Here is a 19982-nt window from a genome sequence, read left to right on the forward strand (position 1 = left end):
TCAGCCGAGAGAGAAAGCAAACAGGGAACTGAAGAGTGCTGTCTATGAACTTTGAATCTTCATTAAGGATTTCTGACCGGCAGACTTGTTGGTTAGTTTGTCCATAATTTGAATGAGTACTATTAAAATATTTATTTTTATTTACTTTTTATTTAACTGTGTTCATTATACAAGGTCATTATACAAGGATGATATGTGATTATTAAGCCTGTTCATATGTACAAAATGTACTAATGCGTACAAAAATATATGGATTAAGTGTGATGCGGTGCACCTAAATTTTGTGCTGGTGCACCTAAGAAAAAAAGTTAGGCGCACCAGTGCAACCAGGGCAAAAGGTTAGTCTAGAGCCCTGCACTGTGCACCAGGAGTGGCACCCCATGCACCACTTTTAACGTCTCTCCACTTGGGGCTAAAACACACACACACACAGAGCTTCAGCGCTTCTCCTCAGAGACACCTATGGGTGCCATCACAGAGAGTTTGTCCAACATTATTCACACTTTTAAATAATAAAACATCTTTTTGAAGTCAAATCTACAAGACTGCAAACAGACAGCGCATGACAGGAAGTGTTAATTTTGTTGACGAATCATTTTCGTCATAGTTTTCGTTAACGACCTTTTTTTGCTGATAAAAATGAGAATAATAAAAACGCACGGTGCCAAAAACGAAGACGAAATGTACTGACACTTTCGTCAACAAATAAAAACAAGACGAAATTATTGATGGAGACGAGATCCAATCAGAGCAAATTTTGTTTGTGGAAGGGAGGGACGAATCAGGAGATGGTGGCAGAGAGCCAATCAGATGTGATCTCTCTGCGTAAGGACCAAGCGGCAACCTTCGGGGCTCAAAGTTGAAGCCCATGCGGAAGTGTCAAAACTTGTAATTCACGCCGCAACAGCTGGGGGCTGGCTCCAAAAGCGAGTAATTTCCCATAGACTCCCATGTTAAAATGGCCGACTTCACAGCAGAAAAAAACATGTTTACAGCCTGGTACAAAAACCACTCTGGTCTCAGATGATAGGTTCTCTTCTAGTGTCAATTTTTTACAACTCACTCGTTTCAATTGTATTCGGACTTAAAATTACGCATAATTATGGGCGTTGCCGCTTGAGTGACAGACAGTTGACGTATCACAGCACGAGTTTCCTGCTTCCACGATCGCCCGGCCCCATAAACCCCGCTCGTGCTCCCCCGTTTTGTCCATATTTGGAGTTTTGGTGGACGTGACGCTGCCAACATGGCGGCGGTCATCAACGTCCTGGAACCTCCCACCGAGCCTCAGAACGGCTCTTCAGAAACAAACGGGTGATGTCACGGAAGCTCTGTCCATAGTTTTTACTGTCAATGGTAAGGACGTTACCCCGCGATGCTGGAAGAAGGCGTACTCATGCACGGTAACACAAAACAGGAGAAGAACAGACACACGGACACGTTTGATGTCAAGACAAACAAGACGGTTTGCAAACCGTGCGGAGCGACTATCAGCGGTAAAAACACAATAAACCTGAAGCGACATTTGCAGACGAGTCATCTTAACTTCCGTTCAAAGATACACGTGACAAAATCTATAAATGAAGACACCGCTGCTGATGGTTTTACAGCATGTGCACTGTTTCTAAGTTGTCACTGAAGTATTTTGCTGTAGTAGTAGTAGTAGTAGTAGTATTCATGAAGAAGGTCATGACTGAACCGTGTATTCAGGGAGAGCAGCTCACTGTTCACTGGTTCTTTTGTGAAAAGGTCATAGCAATTAAATAAAGAGGTGTTTGTTTCAAATAACACAAGTTAAAGCTGTGCCTGTTTTTATTGCACTTCAAACCTTAATTATTTCATGAAAAAAATATATATCATAGAATTTTAGTCGACTAAATCCACGGCAGATTCTAAAATTCTTTGATATTTAGTCGACTAAAACTAGACTAAAAGTTAAAAAATGTTGATGACTAAAATGTGACTAAACTCAAATGACATTTTAGTCACAAGACTAAAATAAAAACTAAATCAGAAATTGCTGCCAAAATTAACACTGATGACAGGAAGTGAAAGGAGGAGGGGGGGGGGGCAAGAGCCACCTGCTGGTCCGGGGCCCCTACTGCTCCTTTAGCTACGCCCCTGCCATTAAATGTCCACGTTCAGAGGATCAGCGCTACACCCAGGCAGAAGAAGAACAGGACTTGTTCTGAGTGTGGGGACGTGCTTCCAGCGAAGACACAGGCTGATTTGGTGCAATGCGAACACTTAAAAACCGATGCCCGCGCTGTCAGACAGATAGGCGGGAGCAGCAACCTCCCACTCCTCCTATTGCTATAACAACCACAGGGCGGTCGGTGTGACTCGATGGCACAGCGGCTCGGATGCGACTGCCAAGTGTCATCCTCCAGCAAGTAGCCCGAACCTCAGCGCACCGCGGCGCCGCCTGCCACTGACTGAATCCCGGTCGGGGTGAAATAGGAAGAGGAGGAGGAGGAGGAGGAGGAGGAAGAGCCTGTGTTTCCCCCGGTCTCAGTCATCTGAACAGCGGGGAAGCTCAAACTCGGGATCCGCTATACGTCAAACAGATTAGTCAAATAACCTCTCAGGGTAGGACATACCTCCTCCCTCCCTCCCCCTCTCTCGCCCTCCCTCCCCCCGTGGGTTTGCCTGGCTGCATGCATGGTGCTCAGGAAGCAACACAAATAGGAAGCTCTGGGTGAAATACAGAAGTGCACTACTTTTCTTTGCTTTTTTCCCTGGGCTGGGTGAGACGGCTGTGGTGATCCTCCAACACAGCAGCAGCAGCGGCTTCTTCTTCTCCTCCTCCTCCTCCTCCTCCTCTTCTTCCTCTCCCCCCCCCACCCACCCCCTCCGCCCCGGTGGTGAAATGGCGAAAGAAAACGGCGAGTCCAGCGATGGATCTTGGAAAAAGCATGTCGATGATATCAAGAAGATCTTTGACTTCAAGGAAGTCCTCGGGACGTGAGTAACGAGACAACGCAGCCTTCAAGGCGACACGAAACTTTGTCTCCAGTTGTGCAGATTAGCGGCAGACAACAAAGCCACATTGTAGCGTTTACACGGAAACGATGGTTACTGACAGCTGTTGAATATTTGTTCAATTGACTGACACACACACACACACACACGCTGATCCCTCCATTTAAACTGTTTTAGTCCATTGCTCAGAGAGAGGGGGGACAGTCTGCGCCTAATGAGACTCCCCTCAGTGATGTTATGTCAGAGGATTCATTCAAAAACTACTGCAGCTTGTTGGTGTTGCGTGCTGGCAGCCATTGATCTGGATTTATGTTCAGCATAACTACAGCAGGGCCTCATTTACATACACAAATGATCAAATAATCACCTCCCCATTTGTGGTGGACTTTTTCATGGACTTCATGTCTGGCTTTAGTGCTGAGAACTGGGACCACTTTGGCTCAAGTTGTCCCTTCTTGCCCCTGGACCAGACTGAATTCCTGGGTTTATTTTGGTCTGCTGTTAGTGCTGCTTGACTTCATGTCTTCTTTGCTTCTTTGAATGTGGCAGAGGGAGAGCCCTAAGTGTTCCACTGAATTGAAAGACAGCAGTTCGTGCTCAGGCACTCAGTGTAGTGACAGACTGCTGGGTGCTATCGCACATTTAATGGAGTCTGTTACTCTGTTTTTTTTTGTTGTTGTTGTTTTTTTTTTTGTGGTGGTGGTGTGCTTGGTGTGCCCCCTAAAGACGTATCCGCCCTGTGCTGTTTATGTTGTTTCAGATTCATTGGAGAGGCCCACAGGGAATATGTTTGTTCCCAGAAACTGGTGTCAAAAAATGGTCACTGCTGTGCTCCGCCATCAGACACACACACACACACACACACACACACACACACACACACACACACACACACACACACACACACACACACACACTCTGTGGTTTGCTCTGCTAACATATGCAGCGTCATCTTGTGTAAACTTTGAATAATCTGTGTCCTCTCTTGCTTCCCTCTTGTTCCTGTCGGACTCTGAGCTCCTCAGCGTGACTGCAGATTGTTTTTTTTTCACCTCCTCCTCCTTTGTCATAAAATTCTTCTACAGATACGTGATTCATAAAGCGCTCTCCTCACTTCAGCTGTTGGACTAAAGCAGTCAGACGTTCCTACCTGGAGGCAGGTCTGATTTCCCCAAGGTTGTCATTTATGTGTGAAGAGCCTCTGAATAACACCAGTGAATCATCGTGATCACACACAAACACATAAAGACTAGGTTGGAGGAAACACACACACATCACACTGTTTCGCCCACAACCTCCCTCCAGAACACACCTCCAGACCCCAGTTTGTCACATCTAGGCCTTATGAGTGTCCTGACTGAGTTTCAGGAAGGCCTGGTTTCTTCTTCCTGTACGTCTGTGATCGGTGAGTGGCTTGTTGCTGCACAGCGGGGGGTGTAGTCAGGCCACCTGGGGCAGAAAAGCCCGGCGAGCCTGCGGCTTTGCCAGAGGATTAAAAAAGGGAAGAGGAAAGAGTGTTGGTCAAAAGAAGGGATGGGGATTATCCTCCTCCTCCTCCTCCTCCTCCCATTCCTCTTCCTCTTCCTCTTCCTCTCACTCCACCTTGTCAGGTTTTCCCCATTAGTGTCCAAAAGGGCTCATCTATCTGCACAGAAAACTCACTCATTGCCCAAATACAAGGAGTATGTGACATGTTAAAGCTTATTTGACAGATTTTTATTATCAAGTGGACATTTTATTCTGCATTTTGCTCCGAATACTCTTTACATGAAGGTAGAGTTTGTGTTTTAATGGGATATTTAGTGACGTTTTGAGCCTTGAACACATGTCTGGTTACTAAATTCATTCTGAAGAGTCGCTCACAGATGGTTTGTTTAGTTTTGTTCATACATTGTGATGTTTATTTCAAAATAAAAGGCAGCGATTTGATGTAGAGTTGAGCTCAGAGGCTGTAATCAAGCTGTCCATCTGAGTGGACGGATTAGAAATTGATAGACAAGAGTCTAAGAACAGGATGTGTCATGTCACTAATACTTTGGCCACACTCCCTCCGTGTGTTTCCTCTGGGCTAATTTCAGACCTTTAAGCTGCTGATAGTCAGTGGAAGCAAATTAAGTAACCCGACTACAAGCACCTGCCGAGGTCCCAGGAGGGGGAAAGAGGTGTAGATATACAGGTTAAGACACGCGGCCACTGATTGGGATGATGCTAACTTAGTGGAACCTAAACATTTTGAACATTAGTTGAATGCATTAGACTGTTTTTATGTGAGGTAACATCAGGTGAGGGATGGATGAAGTCCTGATAACAGGCTCATTGTTTAAGTTTTGTTGATGGCCGGTCGTCCTCACTGGCTCACAGGGAATCATGGAATATCGCTTGGCTGCAGAGCGTCGAACTGTTGGATCCTAAGGCCACATTTCTCAGCTGCATTTGAAGAAGGCTTCACACTGACGCAGCCTCGTCATGATACCGTGACTCATCTTTCTCTTCAAATGTCACCTTCGAAGGCCACGCTGCCACAGGCCTCGTACTTCGAAAGGATGCGGGCGGCCCCTAAACTGAATCGCAGTGAACTCACTGTTTACACACAGAAGTCTAATATTAACAGCAGACAGCATTGATGATTGGACGATCCATCTGTCACGAGTTAACTGCACAGCAAGCCGTTGACCATCTTTGAGATCCAGCAAGTAGCGTTTAGCCTGTTAGCGGATGATTTATTCATATTTGTAAAGAAAATATTGACGTGAATCTAAAATACCAGCGTTTCATCCGAACCGTGGCATCTCTTACTGGTCTGCCCTAAAAATCAGTATAGATCAGGCTCTGTGTCGTCATTCACTCGCCTGAAAATGCACCTTTTATTGATTTAAATGTGGCTAAAAATGAGTTGTAAAATACAGATGCATCCTCTCTGAGTGCTTTGTCATGTATCAGAGTTGTGCAGACGCCACTTGTTGGCCCCTAATGTCCCATCAGAAAAAAGGTCGATCACCTTCTCCTGGTTTCGTATTCATGAATAAACAGTCCTTTCCAACACGTAATAATCTGAGCCTGGCCTGTGATGCATTGAAGTGACTGCTGTTTGCCTGCGCGCATGTATCATTCTCTGAAAACACAGCTTGTGCAGAGGCTAGTTGAGTCTTTGAAAGCAGCCTGAATGCAGTGAGAATGGCAGCTAGGCAACTGGGATGAATAAAGCCTTCGGATGCTTCCTTCTGACGAAGCACCACCACACTGTCCTGCAGCTACACTGACTGTGAGAGGACATGGACTGTCATAGATTGTAGTAATTACCTGAGCTTCCATTTGTATGCATGGCCCTCTGACCACAGTGAATGCCTACAGAGCCAAAGCATCCCGTTCGCCGCTCCCAGAGAGCTGAAGTGTACCACGCTGCCCCGTATCAGAGGCACAGGAGGCGGTAATCACCCCCCATTAAAATAATTCAGCTCCTCTCTGACAGGCTGAGATCATCTGATGCTTCAGGGACATTTTTTTTGGCAGGAACCTTATCTTTTGAGTTTGTTTATAAAGCAGCTTTAGCTCCTATCAGCCTGTAAACTGACCGTCGGCCTCTTGTTTAATCAACAGTCTGCTGAGAACGAAGCTCATTCCTGGAAAGTGGCCTGGGTATCATGATAATGGCTCCCAGCTTCAGACTATGACAGCTGCCGGATTGCAGTGCAGTCATAACAGAGGAGTTGATTGAGCTGAGCAGCATCCGATCCGTGCCGTGTAAGGACAGGAAGCCAGTGCCAATTGATTAGAGATGCGGCCATCGTAGTAACAAGCCCCTCCATCCAGATTCATTTCTACGGATGTTGCTAGGTTGTTGCCACACACACACATTCTTTTTTTAATGAATGTGAAGCACAGATTAAGAGTTATGCTTTCAATCTTTATGTTATAGCCAAGTTGACGTGCCTGATTTATCAGATTTCTAAGCAGAGAGGTCAGTAAAGTGCCAAAAACGTTACATATCGTTACATATCCTGGTTCTGCCTGAGCGTAGATTTTGATGTCCATCGTTCGAAGAGAACACACAGATCATCTGCCGGGTAGATGAAGATGGCAGGTTACATAGTAGGTCACGCTGCTGGTGGCTCCACCTGGGCTATTGAGTTCCCATATGTTGCATAACGGTCCGCTGTAATGCATCTTACACAAGATGATTCAGTGTGATTACTCAGCTGCAACACAATGCACGCACCGCCTGTGAATATCAATAAGCTAGCCTTTAAGCCCCCCCCCCCCCCCCCCCCACCACCACCTCCTCCTCCTACGTACAAAAAAAACTTCCTCTGATGCCCCTTCATTTTCATAATTGTCACAAAGGTCAGGTACTGAAAGAGGAAAGTTTTCTCCATGATTGTTTTTGCATCTGCAGCATCAGCCACAGAGAACGGCCCACATTCACATTACTCAGTTGTTTTGGCTTGGCTATGTGCACATAGTGTGGTGGTGTTGTGTGACTGCAGACACAGTGCGGTCTGTGACAGTGGGTCACAAACACTCATATTTATCATGCGTAATGGATTGAGGTGAGATTCAATAAAGGGTCCAATTCAGATTTTCTCTCATCATCAGCAGTGAATTATGTTTTTTTTTGCACTGCTCCTAACTGAATCAGGTTTTGTTTTGTCAAATGCTACGACTGAAAACGAAAAGAGAACGGAGGAACTGGTCCCTAAAATGAACTCCACCTTTATGTTCGGTACAGTTTCGTGTGTCTCAGTGGAAGGGCCGCGTGTATACGAATGTATTATAATGCTACGAGCACGTACGCGCCCACCTCTCTGAACATTACCAGCTCGTTATATTCAGGTTCGCTGCTGTTGTGCCGTCAGCAGCTCTTCTACACCTGTGTGTGTGTGTGTGTGTGTGTGTGTGTGTGCAGTGGGAGGGCCGCGTGTGTACAAAAAAATCGTGGATGAAATCGAAATCGCAATATTTGCCAGAAAAATCGCAATTCAATTTATTCTTAAAATCGTTCAGCCCTAGTTTCAAGGCTTGAATTCTGTCATGTTGTCATTCACAGGAAGTGATGTTGCTGCCTGTCAGTGTGGTGAGTGAGGGGCGGGGGACTGAAATGGTGCTATACGCTCTTGAGCGCCCTTCTCAGTGAGTTAACAGGTTTCCTGTGGTTTTCATCATTGTGCCGCTCCTCCTGCAGAAAGCAAAAAGCATGCTCTGAAAAACTGCACTGCAGCGTCACTCGACAGGCTCAGCGTGCTGATGCCCGGGGGGGGGGGGGGTCTTGCAGTTCTCCTAATGTCCACACAGCTGTGGAAATCGGTGGCGTGTGCTGAATAAAAATGGTGCTTATTGTCCTCATGGCAGCAGCTGCAGTGGAAAGATAGTGCTGTAACAGTCCAGCAGGTAGTGCATCCAGACTCCCTCACTTACACTTAAATTTACATACTGTGCCACATCATGTGTCAGAACGAGGTCAAGTCAGAAGGGCGTACTGTATGCGGCGGGTGCATTCTACCTCGTTACACCTGGAGCGGAGCTTTGTGATCAGGAGGTGCGTTTGTGCTCAGACTCTGTTTGTGACCCCCTCCCCCCCTGTGTGATGGAGGAGTGAGGGATTAGCATGGATTTGATGGCCACGCTGGGACTTACTGCAGCCGTCGGTGCTGAGTTTAGAGCCTGCCGGGAGCAACTGATTACACTTTGAGAACATAATGGATCCTTTGATGTCAGTGGTGTCGCTTTTAGAAAAGCTGCGAAGCACTTAAAGGGTGTTTTTTTTTCTGCTTCATTGCTTCTGCGTATATCTGATAATTAAAAATGATGTCTGAGAGGACATAAAACTTCAGGGTCATTCTTTTTAATACACAACATGGCGAAGCTGACCTTTTTTTCTAAGAGCACAATAAGAACAAGTTTGTAAAATACTTGGTGGAGAGGGGATTCAGATGTTTTCTTGTCTGTCTTGTCGTGCACTTACACATTTGGTACATCAGCCGTGGAGTATACAGATGTTTTTTTTTTTTGTGGAGGTTGCTGGCCTTCGGAAAAGTTGTGACAATGACATCATCATCATCACTGTCACAACCACCTCCACTAAACCTGGAGGTAGCAGAGTCCGAGGGGGGAAAACCAGGTGAAGAAGGTGACTGTTCGACAAGATAAAAGCCACATTGCTGACTGATGAAGCCACAAACTCGCTCACTGCTTTTAATTACCTGAGGCAGGAACACCACATCAGTTATTGATGTCACAGTGATGAACTGTGCTCGTGTGTAACCAGAGCTGCTTCTTTTAGGCCCAAGAGAGAGAGAGAGATGCAATGTATTGACCTTCTAATGTTGTTCTGCTCCTTTTGGCCACTTCCTATACACTGATCTTTATGTATGTTTTTTTTTTACTTCTGTCTGATTTAAGAGAACATAAAGCCTTTCCTGTTAAATTAACTTATCAAACTGCGTTATGTATGTTATCGTGTTGCTGGAATGCCAATGCAGACAGAAACTATGATAGCGCTTTTAAAAAAACCTCCTCACCGCAGACAAACTGTCCCTTTTGTTCCGCTCACCGATGTAGTGATGTCATGCCAATTAAGCCACAAAACATATGAATCAATGGACTCACTGTATGAAGAATTGAATGAACAATTATAACCAACCTCAAATTAACGAGGTGAAATACTGCATGTGAGCAGGAGAGCTGATCAATAAATCAGAAGCTGGGATGTAAACGTAGCTCGTCTAATGCACACATCTGAATAAGATCAGTTCATTTCTAGTGGAGTTATATACCATTATCTGCCGCTAATGATTGATCAGTGAGAGCTTCCTCTCCCGTTTTAAGGCAGCGAGGTGCATGAGGGGAAAAGGTGTGCAGCGAAAACAAGAAGAGGAGGGGAAAAAGAAAAGCGGCCGCGCTGCCGGCTCAGCGACATTTATTATCTATGTGGTATCATAGCAACAGATACAGATTGCTTGAGCAAATATTCCCTTAATTCCGTATTTGTTTTTTTTAAAGGCTCTGGTGTATGGAGGCAGATGGCAGAAGAAGACGCCCTGTCTGTCCTGAATGGGTGTTTTTTTTTTTTTTTAGACGTTTTAAAAGTGTTTGCTGTGCAAAAGCATCAAGCGCACACGCCGGCGCAGAAGGCTGTTGGCCATAGTCAGGGACTTTGCCAGTTCTCAGTAAATATTCACAATATGCTGTTTGTGTACTCTGGCCTGTCTGGCCCTGAGTGCCCTCTGTCTGCTCACACTGACGGTGTGTCAATATTGTCTGAGTGCATATAAAGCAGGACTAACGTGCGCTCTCTGTCTTTTTCTTTGCAGTGGTGCGTTTTCCGAAGTGGTGATGGCTCGGGAGAAGGCCACGGGGAAGATGGTCGCAATCAAGTGCATCCCAAAAAAAGCGCTCAAGGGGAAGGAGACGAGCATCGAAAATGAAATCGCCGTCCTTAGGAAGTAGGTAGTACATGACTGAGCTGCCTGCTGAGGGGGGAGGAAAAGGGGGAGGGAGGGAGGGAGTTTGCAGAAGAGGAGCAGCACTTTAGGAAGGGTTACCACCTTGCGTCATCCTCTGGGATCCTTCTGTTTCTTTGAGCTTCGTTTATCGCACTTTATTTAACAGTCATTGTCAGACTCAGGTTCCTTGTCGACTCCCATCTGTCTTCTGTTTTTGGGTCTACTGTGTGAACATACACACACACACACACACACACACTTATGTGGGATATGATAGGATTGCATTGACACCAGGTGACACTCCATCCTCCTCCAGGCCCTGATGGGCAATTCCCCCGAGAAGCTCTGTTATCAGTCACTCTGGAAGTGAGCACACCAGTAGTTGGGTGTAGTTGCCTGGTTACAGTTGCTATCCTTTGACTTCCTCCATTTTTTTTTTCTCTCTTTTTCTGTAGTGGCTCTTCATCCATTTTTTTCCTCTCTGTCTCTCTGTCTCTCTCTCCTTTATCCTCTTTATTGTTCTCAAACAGCAACCTCGTTTTCATTCTGGACTTAGAAAGAAGGGAAGTTGTGAAGGTTGTATAATCCTTTGAGACTCCCTCCTCTTCCACCTCCACCTCCACCTCCACCTTTTGTTTTTTTTTCTTTTTCAAACACTGGCTCTTCTAAAGACCTCCTGTCATCTGCATATCACCTTGCCTTGCAGAAGTTCTTTTTGTGGTTGCCTGGACACAGGCTCCCAGCACCTTAAACCGTCCTATATTATATTCTTCTCGTGCTTCTGCTGACCAGATGTGGTGAGCTGAGGTGGGGGTGGGGATTGCCTCTTTCTTGACACATTGATCAGCATCCTCTAACAACCCCCCCTCCCCTCCCCCACCGTATTCTCCATCAAAGGTTTTTTTTTCCTTTGTGTGTGAACAATATATTTTGTCATACACATGTGCACAAAACGTGGTGCTAAAAGAGAAGGATCAGATTCCAGTTGGCAGGGTATGATTTTAACACAAGAAAAGGATCATTACATCTCATTTGTAGCTGAAATGAAGCTGAAAAAGCCAGAAAAGTCAAATATTCTGTTCCCTCTCTCTCTTTTTTTTTTCATTTTACAGGATTAAACATGAGAATATCGTGGCATTAGAGGACATCTACGAGAGCTCCAACCACCTGTATCTCATCATGCAGCTGTGAGTACATCCATCCACCACAGTGTTTGTTCGGGTCAGCTCTTTGCTTCACATTTGGCCTGTCATTTTTGCTAATGTGCTGTTTTTTTTTTTATTATCTCTCTCTAATGTCACTTAGACTGCATTAAAGAAGAAAGCAGCATTATGTGTCTGTTAATCTGGGCTTTGTAGTAGTTAACAAATGTCATAATTGACCCTTAAAGCACCAGTATACCATTATAATCACTTTTGAGGGAGATTTTTCTCCTGCCAGTCACTGCACTGGGCCCAAAAAATAATGCAGAGGTGTCCTGGGGTCATGGTTCTCATCCAGAAATCTCATTTCATTTCCTTGATGTGAGCTTAGACCTGTGTTCTGTACTTGAGCTGTTTCAATCCTGCACTTGTTATGAGAGGACTTTTTTTTATTGTGTTTAATATATTTTGGTGCTGGTGAGGATTCCAGGTGGGCAGAGGCAGCTTCTCTCTGCCATTACTGTGCACAACACATGCCACGTCATGATTTCTGAGACCTTTCTTCTCCCCACATAATTTCACAGTGTTTGTGACTTAATGCACCAGCGATTATCTGCCCTTTCTCTATCTCTGAAAGGTGCTTAATGTTGCCTTGAAGTCTTCCTTATATAATAAATGGTGATTGCCAGGCCATGGTGGAAGCAGACTCACACTTGAAGCTCAACTTATATAATGAGTCACTTGTTATGTCTTTGTCTTTTGTCATTGCAGCCTGAAGTTGTTGTGAAGTGCTGCTGACGAACTTTTCATTGGATGCATGTCATGATTTAGAAGCACTGTTAACAAGACTGTACAGTCAGATCACTTCAAAGTAACAAAACAAAGGCTTTATGGTGGCTTAGAGAAAGAAAAAATATGCTAAAAAAGGAATTACAGGCCGTAATAAAAGAGACCAAGACATTGCAAGAGGGAACTGAATTGACAAAATATATTCATAAAGAATAGTCTGGCTCAGAGGGGGTTTGATTTCAGGTACATAAGGAAACAAATGGGGATAAACAGGGTGACATTACAAGCAGCATATAAATATGGAGCGCATACACTGTGTCTGTTATCATCTTTAACTGGTTTTTGTGTGTTTGTTGTTGTTCAGTGTGTCTGGAGGGGAGCTGTTTGACCGCATTGTAGAAAAGGGCTTCTACACGGAGATGGATGCCAGTCGGCTCATTCGTCAGGTTTTGGATGCAGTCAACTACCTGCACTCCATGGCTATAGTGCACAGAGACCTAAAGGTACAGCAGCATTCATAGCCTAACATGAAGAGCAGACAGTGAGATCTTCTTAAGAGAGGGGGAAATCCCTGCTGTCTGACCTGTGTGTGTGTGTGTGTGTGTGTTAAATGTCAGGTCGTCTGTTTCGGTAAAACTGTTGAAACTCTTTGGATAAACCTCAGACAGACTTTGTTTCATCTTGTGTCTGACCTCTTACTGTCTGGATGAGCTCATATGCACACAGACACGTTCTGATTCTTTATTATTATTTCGCAGCCTGAGAACCTGCTGTACTTCAGTCCTCATGACGAGTCAAAGATCATGATCAGCGACTTTGGCCTGTCAAAGATGGAGGGAACAGGTGGCGTGATGGCCACCGCCTGTGGGACTCCTGGATATGTGGGTGAGGATGCCCTCTGAGCTCTGGCTTTTGCTGAAAGTTACTCTGAGATAATTAGACACTCTAGTTGGCTTAACGCGACCTGATTAAATCTGCCAGTGGCCACAGGTTAACCTTAGCCATCTGCTACAGGCACAATCTGCAGCCTGTGAGTCACCGTGAATGGTTGGAAACTACTTGTTATTGTTTGCATGAATACTGGTTATTTCTGACCGTTAAACAAATGATTTCCTCGTTCCAGCTCCTGAGGTCTTAGCACAGAAACCCTACAGTAAAGCTGTGGACTGCTGGTCGATTGGGGTCATCGCCTATATTTTGTGAGTACTTCAATTTAAAATGAGAATGAAGATCATTGTGTGTATTTGTTCAATGCTTCAGTTCAAGTTCATTAAAAGAAAGAAAGAAAGAAAAGCTTAGCTCAGATCAGAAACCAACAGGAAACCCAGGAAGAGATTAGAAACCTCAAGACAAATAATCTGAGTCTACAGTCATATCAATAACCTGTAATGGCACAGATTACATGGATGACTGCTTGCAGTCATATGAATTGAAGTACATGTTGAGCAAGAGAAAGAAGCAGCAACAGTTTAAAAACTTTCTGAATGTCTTCTAATTCTATGGAACAGTTATTTAGAAACAAACGCATCCACCGTAATGAAAACATTATTGTGTCCAGATGTGCCCACAGCAGCTGCTCCTATAGAGCCTGTAAGAGAAGGCGTCACATGAAGCTGCCAATATAATATTATTGCTCGTTAGCAAAGAGAGAAATATTCCTGGTGATGTCATTCATTTGTTAGTTTCCATTAATTTTCAAGTAATCTGTTTCTGATGCTCTCATAAATGAGTCCTCGGCCTTTATAATGTACACAAAGGATTTATGTCGCATGTTTCTCTGTATCATATGAAAGTGGATTGTTGTCGTCCTGTTTTGTGTGTGTGTGTGTTTTTTTCCCCTCTGTGTGTCCATGTAGCCTCAATAATCCCTCTGAACGTCTCCTCTGGCATGCTATATGAAAAATCAAACTGCCAGTAAATGGGATTAGGCCTCGGAAAATCCTTTTAGATTTGGGTTAAAGTTTCGAACGGCAGCTGGATGAGGGCTTTCACGTGGACTGTTGTTGTGTAATCATCCATCTTCGTCTCCTCAGGCTTTGCGGCTACCCTCCGTTCTACGACGAGAATGATTCAAAGCTCTTTGAGCAGATTCTGAAGGCAGACTACGAGTTCGACGCGCCGTATTGGGATGACATATCAGACTCTGGTGAGCTATGACAAACTGTATACATGAATAAAATAATAATAATAATAATAACTTTATTTATAAAGCACTTTTTGAAACACTCAGTTTCAAAGTGCTGTACAATAAAATCCAAGCAGGAACAACAGTACTTGGTTAAAATACCACCCAGTAAAATTCATAAACACAAGTTGAGTCAATAAGACTCTAATTAAAACTAGAATAAAATATAAAATAATGATAAAATTAGAATAAAAATGCAAGTAAAAATAGGCCCGTAAGATAAAACCAGGCATAAGCATAAAACAATTAAAAAGCAGTAAAGTAAAACGATAAAAAAATGGATAAATGAACCTGTTATGAAAACGCTAAACAATAAAAGTGAGTTTTAAGAGGAGATTTAAAAGAAGACACTGAGTTTGCCCGCCTGATATCCTCTGGCAAGGAGTTCCAGATTTTGGGCGCATATGCAGCAAATGCGCGGTCACCTTTTGTAATTAGCCGGGTTGTGGGGACTGATAGGAGGAGTTTTCCAGAGGATCTCAGGCGCAGTTCAGGCTCGTGAGGGGTTAAAAGGTCCTGCATATAAGAGGGGGCGAGGCCATTTATTGCTTTAAAAACCATCAGTAAAATCTTAAAATCAATTCTAAAACTCACAGGGAGCCAGTGAAGGGCAGCTATGTAATGTGAATGTTTACTAATCAAATCAAAGGAACAATAAGAACAAGTACCTCTGTCTTTTTTAATAAAATAAACATTTATTATCCTTCTCTAGTCATCACCATATTAAAAGTCATGTATTTTATTTTGAAATCTCTGATTTCTCCAGTGGTAACAAAGACTGGTAACGTTAATGTAAACCTGTGTTTCTGTTTTCGTTTGAGGATATTGCTTAGGAACAAAAACTGAAATGGGGAAATGGAAAGTTCTTTGTAACTCTGCCTGCTCTCATCATAATAAGATGTCTCCATGTCAGGGTGTGTAGCACGAGCAGGAGAGCTGGCCTCACCTCTTTGTGAAAGTCCGATTAGTGCCGGAGAGTCTGTGTTAATTATCCACGTACAGTACGAGCTACATAACAGCAGCTTTAGGCTAATTCAGGGCAGCCAATTAATAGTTCATGTTGTGGCTAAATACAGGATGTGACTGGTGTTTTGTACATGTCAGAGTCTCTTCGTGTTCTCAGCTGGATGTGCTCTTGACTCCCCCCCCCCCCATTTCCCCTTCACAGCCAAAGACTTCATAAGCTGCCTAATGGAGAAGGACCCAGAGAAGAGATTCACATGTGATCAGGCTCTTCAGCACCCCTGGTGAGAAACTAACCGGCGCCACACTACATCCCAACCAGACAATCACAGGGAACCACACATCTCGCTGCGATTACACAGCAGTGTGACGCAGATTGCCAAGCTTTCGCATTTGTCATGGTAGAGCTTGTCCTCCCACTGTCATCTGTCACCATGGCTCCGAGCCGTGAACCCACCTCTGCTCAGCGCCGCCAACCCTCTGAGGGAGAAATCTGCTGAATAAATGGCCGCCAATTAGTGGCTGGTGTCCTGAAGGATCCCTGAAAATTGAGGAAGCGTTAATGAACAGCGGGGACATCTTCCCACACCTGAGCTAACGACGGCGAGCTTGCGTGGGCCCGCTGTCTCCAGCTGAGGTTAGCCGTTAGCCAGTAATGGGCGTTTTGGGCTGTGGGCAAGGTGGTCCCTGTGAGACAAATATGTGGGTTGTGACACCAGTAACAGGTGTCACGACACAGAGAAATGAGTTTCCCTGACATGGTTTCATACAGAGATATTATGATGAATGTGACAGAAAGTGATACGGTGTGTGAGCTCCTGCAAAAACATCGGCCTCATCAGTCACAGCAGAATGAAAATAAATGATATGAGCGGAATAGGAAAACAGCATGAGGAGGATCTCCGGGTGTCACAGATGCGAACATAAATCATCAGTGGAATGCTGTTAGTGCGTTAGAGAGAGCTGTTATTTACGTGATCTGAGAGAACTGGATGTTATTTTTCAGGATTGCGGGAGACACAGCTCTCTGCAAGAACATACACGAATCCGTCAGCCGACAGATGAGGAAGAACTTTGCCAAAAGCAAATGGAGGGTGAGTGTGTGTGTGGTTCTGCATCAATCAAATGTTACCCCAAAGCACACAATATTCTGCTTTTCTCTCCCTTTGAGCTGCCAAAACATGCGGCGTCCATTGACGCCCCCCCCCCTCTCTCCACAGCAAGCCTTCAACGCGACGGCGGTGATCCGCCACATGAGACGCCTGCAGCTGGGGACCAGCTTTGGCAGCAGCATCCAGAGCTCCGACTCCAACCCTCAGAACCGGGCTCCAGCCAAGAGCCAGTCCGTGGACTGCACTCCGCTCTCCCTGAAGGACTGTGAGTGGACGCTTTAGACATTCACTGTGACCGACAGGTCCAGTTTTTCATGCCGTTTTTCACTCAGCTGCCCTCTCCATTAAGCTAATTGGCAACTGTTTAACAGGCCTTAAGGTGTGATTTTCAATTAAACAGTGTAAACACAGTTTGACACAGAGCATGTTGTCACAGTCGCTTGGAACAAACTGAGCAGTTAGGCCCCGTTCACTCTGGAGAAAGTCATTCCAGCTAGAGTAGGATTGAGCCCAGACAGCCTTTAAGCTGGATGCGTTCAGACCTATTTTCAAATCTGGCTAGCACACACTTGTGTCCGCACTCAATCCGGCTTCATCCAGCATGTTTGCTGTCCTCCAAACCACTAGGTGGCGCCTCGTAATATACAGAGTCCGTTCATGCTGTGGTAGGTCCGCGTGTGTGCATGCGTCGTGTGTTTTTTTTGTCCTGTGTCGCGCCCCGTGAACCGGAAGTAGCATGTCGCTAGCCGGATTCGCTCGCCACATTTGCGTTCACACCTGAGCCACATTTAAGCCAATCTGGCTAGATCCACCTCTCGTGGGTGGATCTAGCCAGATTGAAATCAAACTGGATACAGCCGGATTCGAGGTGTTCACACTCAGAAAAAAAACATCTGGATTGATCTGGATGCGGCCGAATCCTGCTTAAGCAGTGTGTGAACAGGATATTACAGCACAGCATCTCTGATGAATACAGTGTCCTGCAGTGATGCAATAAGTAGCTGATTCAGCGATTATGTGTGTGTTGTTATCTCAAGATAGCACATCTTATCGTGTTCTGTTAACAAGATAAGAGCAGATGGCATTGCTGAAATAGATTCAAATGAAGTCTACCAACCAGTCATAAGGTCATTCGGTCAACCATGGCCCATCCCACATTATGCACTATGCAGTAGAGTAGGTCAAGCCTGGGCTATTTCGTCTTCATGAATGGATTAGAGTTTGGATCCAGTCCAGAAGTCGCTGGACACTGGCCTCTCTAAGCCACCCTGAGAAATGTGTGAGGGGTGGGTGTCTCTGCAGCTCCACAGCCATTCTAGAAGCAGTTCTAACAGAAGCAATCTGGCCCCATTCTTGGCTCTTCATCTTCATATTTTTTTCTTGTCAAAACCTCTCTGGCTAAAATGAGAAACTCTGTCCCATAGGTCCTCCCATAGCTCCACTGCCGTCTGCTGTGAAAGTGTACAGTCAGGACTCGGACGCCCCCTCTTCAGTCCGAGAGGAACCGTCGGTGGTAGCCGAGCCCGCTCGGCCTCGACCTTCCACGGTGACAGTCATCCACACTGGGACTAAATGACGCCAGGTTCCGCGGGAGGTGAGCTGGGAGACCACGGAGCTTTGAGACGGGGGAAATGACCATCCCAGGCCTCGTGATTCAACGTCGTTGCCCAGTTTGCCCATCCCGCCACCTCCCATCTGTTTCTACCAACCAAACCACGGGAGGAATTTGAGGAGCGCTGGCTCAGCTCCATTTAGCTCAGCACGGCGGCTCCACCTGCTTCCACTGTCGTACGGAGAGGGGAGAGACTCACCTAAAAGGTGTCATTGTGGAGGCCATGTTCAGCCTGGATCTGTCTGGCAGACAAATGAGCAGCTGGTCTAAGAAGTGCCACACTAAAGGAAACTGTTATATGAAGCTGCTTTCTTGACTCTGGGTGTAGTTTTGTGTGGATGGGACGCTCTGCTGTCTGCCTTGTATAAATTATCCTGCCTGGAAGTGTCGAGTGGAGTCATGTTATGCAAGTGAATTATAAGCTTCAAGCTGTGGTAAATAATCGTGACATCATCTGCACTCTGAACTTCTCGGTGTTTTTGACAGCTTTTGTTAATTTGCTGTGGTAATTTGTTGCTCACAGCCTCATATCTCCCCAACAGTATGACCGTATGTGTTGTGTATTTGCTTTTTTTTTGTGTGTGTGTGTGGATGTGAGATCAGAGCCAGGGGACAGTGTGCTTCATTCACAGCTGTAATCTCTGAGACGGTCGGTGCATTGCACTAATGTATTGGAATATTTATTTTCTTACAGCATATTACGACTTTTGTAAGAAAGATGTAAATGTGTCACTAGGCTGGACTGACTGAGTTAATTAACTGACGGTGTCTGATAGTTGTTTTAGTTGCTGTTTTAATGAAGTCGACTGTGAAGTCCTTCTTTACCACAGGAGGGCGACCACGTGTTTGTGACCAGTTCTCAGGGATCTGCAGGGATGTGACCATAAAAACCAAACCCCCTCTCTGAGCGGGAAATAGTGAGGAAAAAAAAACAACAAACTCCAATTTAATGCATATTATTCTAATGTGCCACTGTGTTTTCTTTCATTACTGACTGTATGAGTAACATGTAACTCATATGGAATAGATTGTTTTCATTTTAAAAATATATATATATTTGGATGTAAAGATGTTCACCGGTTATGTGTGCATTCATGTCTGTAGTTAAAGCTGTAAAAATGACAAAATGAATGCAAATTATATCCTGGGGTTTAAATATCGCTCCCATTTGCAGAGTCAGATCAGCAGTGTACAGTTCAGTGGAGTTGAAATATCGTTCTCTGCTTCCGCTCGTGAAGTGGCTGCTGTGGAAAAGCAGCTCGCTCACTCTGTTTAATCACTGTGCTTTTCATACCAGCCTGTTGAATTTAGCAGAAAGACTCTTTCTCCTGCTCGTTCTCTACAGACTCTCAGACAGAGAGGGAGAAGGAAGGGGATCTGTTGTCTTTATATTTTTCTCTGTGGTACCTCTATTTCATTTTTAATCGCACATGAATGGAGAAAGGGGGGAAAAAGAAACACTTTAAAGAAAGAGAGGAAAAAAAAAACACTTCACCAAAACCTTCCCCTGATATCTTGAATTGTAGTGAATATTAAAACGAACTTTTAAGCCTCTAGTTACTGTAAATATAAATCTCGATGACAGTTTGTTTGGGTCATGAGTGTTTATTTTTGTCTTCCCTATATGTTTCTCCAACTAAGTCAAGATGACAAGAGAGAAAAATGAAGCGTAATGTGCATGTATTACATATTGTTACAGCTGTAGAGATTCATGTAATAAAAACAGGCTTGTTTACATGTGTTGTTGCGTCTTTAACA

The 19982-nt window shown here is 44.8% G+C and overlaps 1 protein-coding gene across 1 annotated transcript; it reads left to right on the forward strand.

Moving 5' to 3' along the window:
• The first annotated feature begins 2456 nt into the window (after positions 1–2456).
• camk1db (calcium/calmodulin-dependent protein kinase 1Db) lies at positions 2457–19959 on the forward strand. The gene is made up of 11 exons (XM_028431854.1): positions 2457–2964; positions 10290–10421; positions 11534–11608; positions 12717–12855; positions 13111–13237; positions 13476–13551; positions 14386–14498; positions 15706–15784; positions 16507–16594; positions 16721–16877; positions 18037–19959. Exons 1-11 carry the CDS (start codon positions 2870–2872, stop codon positions 18186–18188), a joined length of 1233 nt encoding a protein of 410 aa, XP_028287655.1. The 5' UTR covers positions 2457–2869; the 3' UTR covers positions 18189–19959.
• The last annotated feature ends 23 nt before the right edge of the window (positions 19960–19982 follow it).

Source organism: Parambassis ranga, chromosome 19, assembly GCF_900634625.1.
Source record: "Parambassis ranga chromosome 19, fParRan2.1, whole genome shotgun sequence".
Taxonomy (NCBI): Eukaryota; Metazoa; Chordata; class Actinopteri; family Ambassidae; genus Parambassis; species Parambassis ranga.

Bases quoted from the DNA above. Each gene is read 5' to 3' on its own strand.
- camk1db (XM_028431854.1), top strand. From the start codon at position 2,870: ATGGCGAAAGAAAACGGCGAGTCCAGCGATGGATCTTGGAAAAAGCAT. The intron at 12,856-13,110 runs GTACAGCAGCAT...ATTATTTCGCAG, and splicing joins TAGTGCACAGAGACCTAAAG to CCTGAGAACCTGCTGTACTT. The intron at 16,878-18,036 runs GTGAGTGGACGC...TCTGTCCCATAG, and splicing joins TCCGCTCTCCCTGAAGGACT to GTCCTCCCATAGCTCCACTG.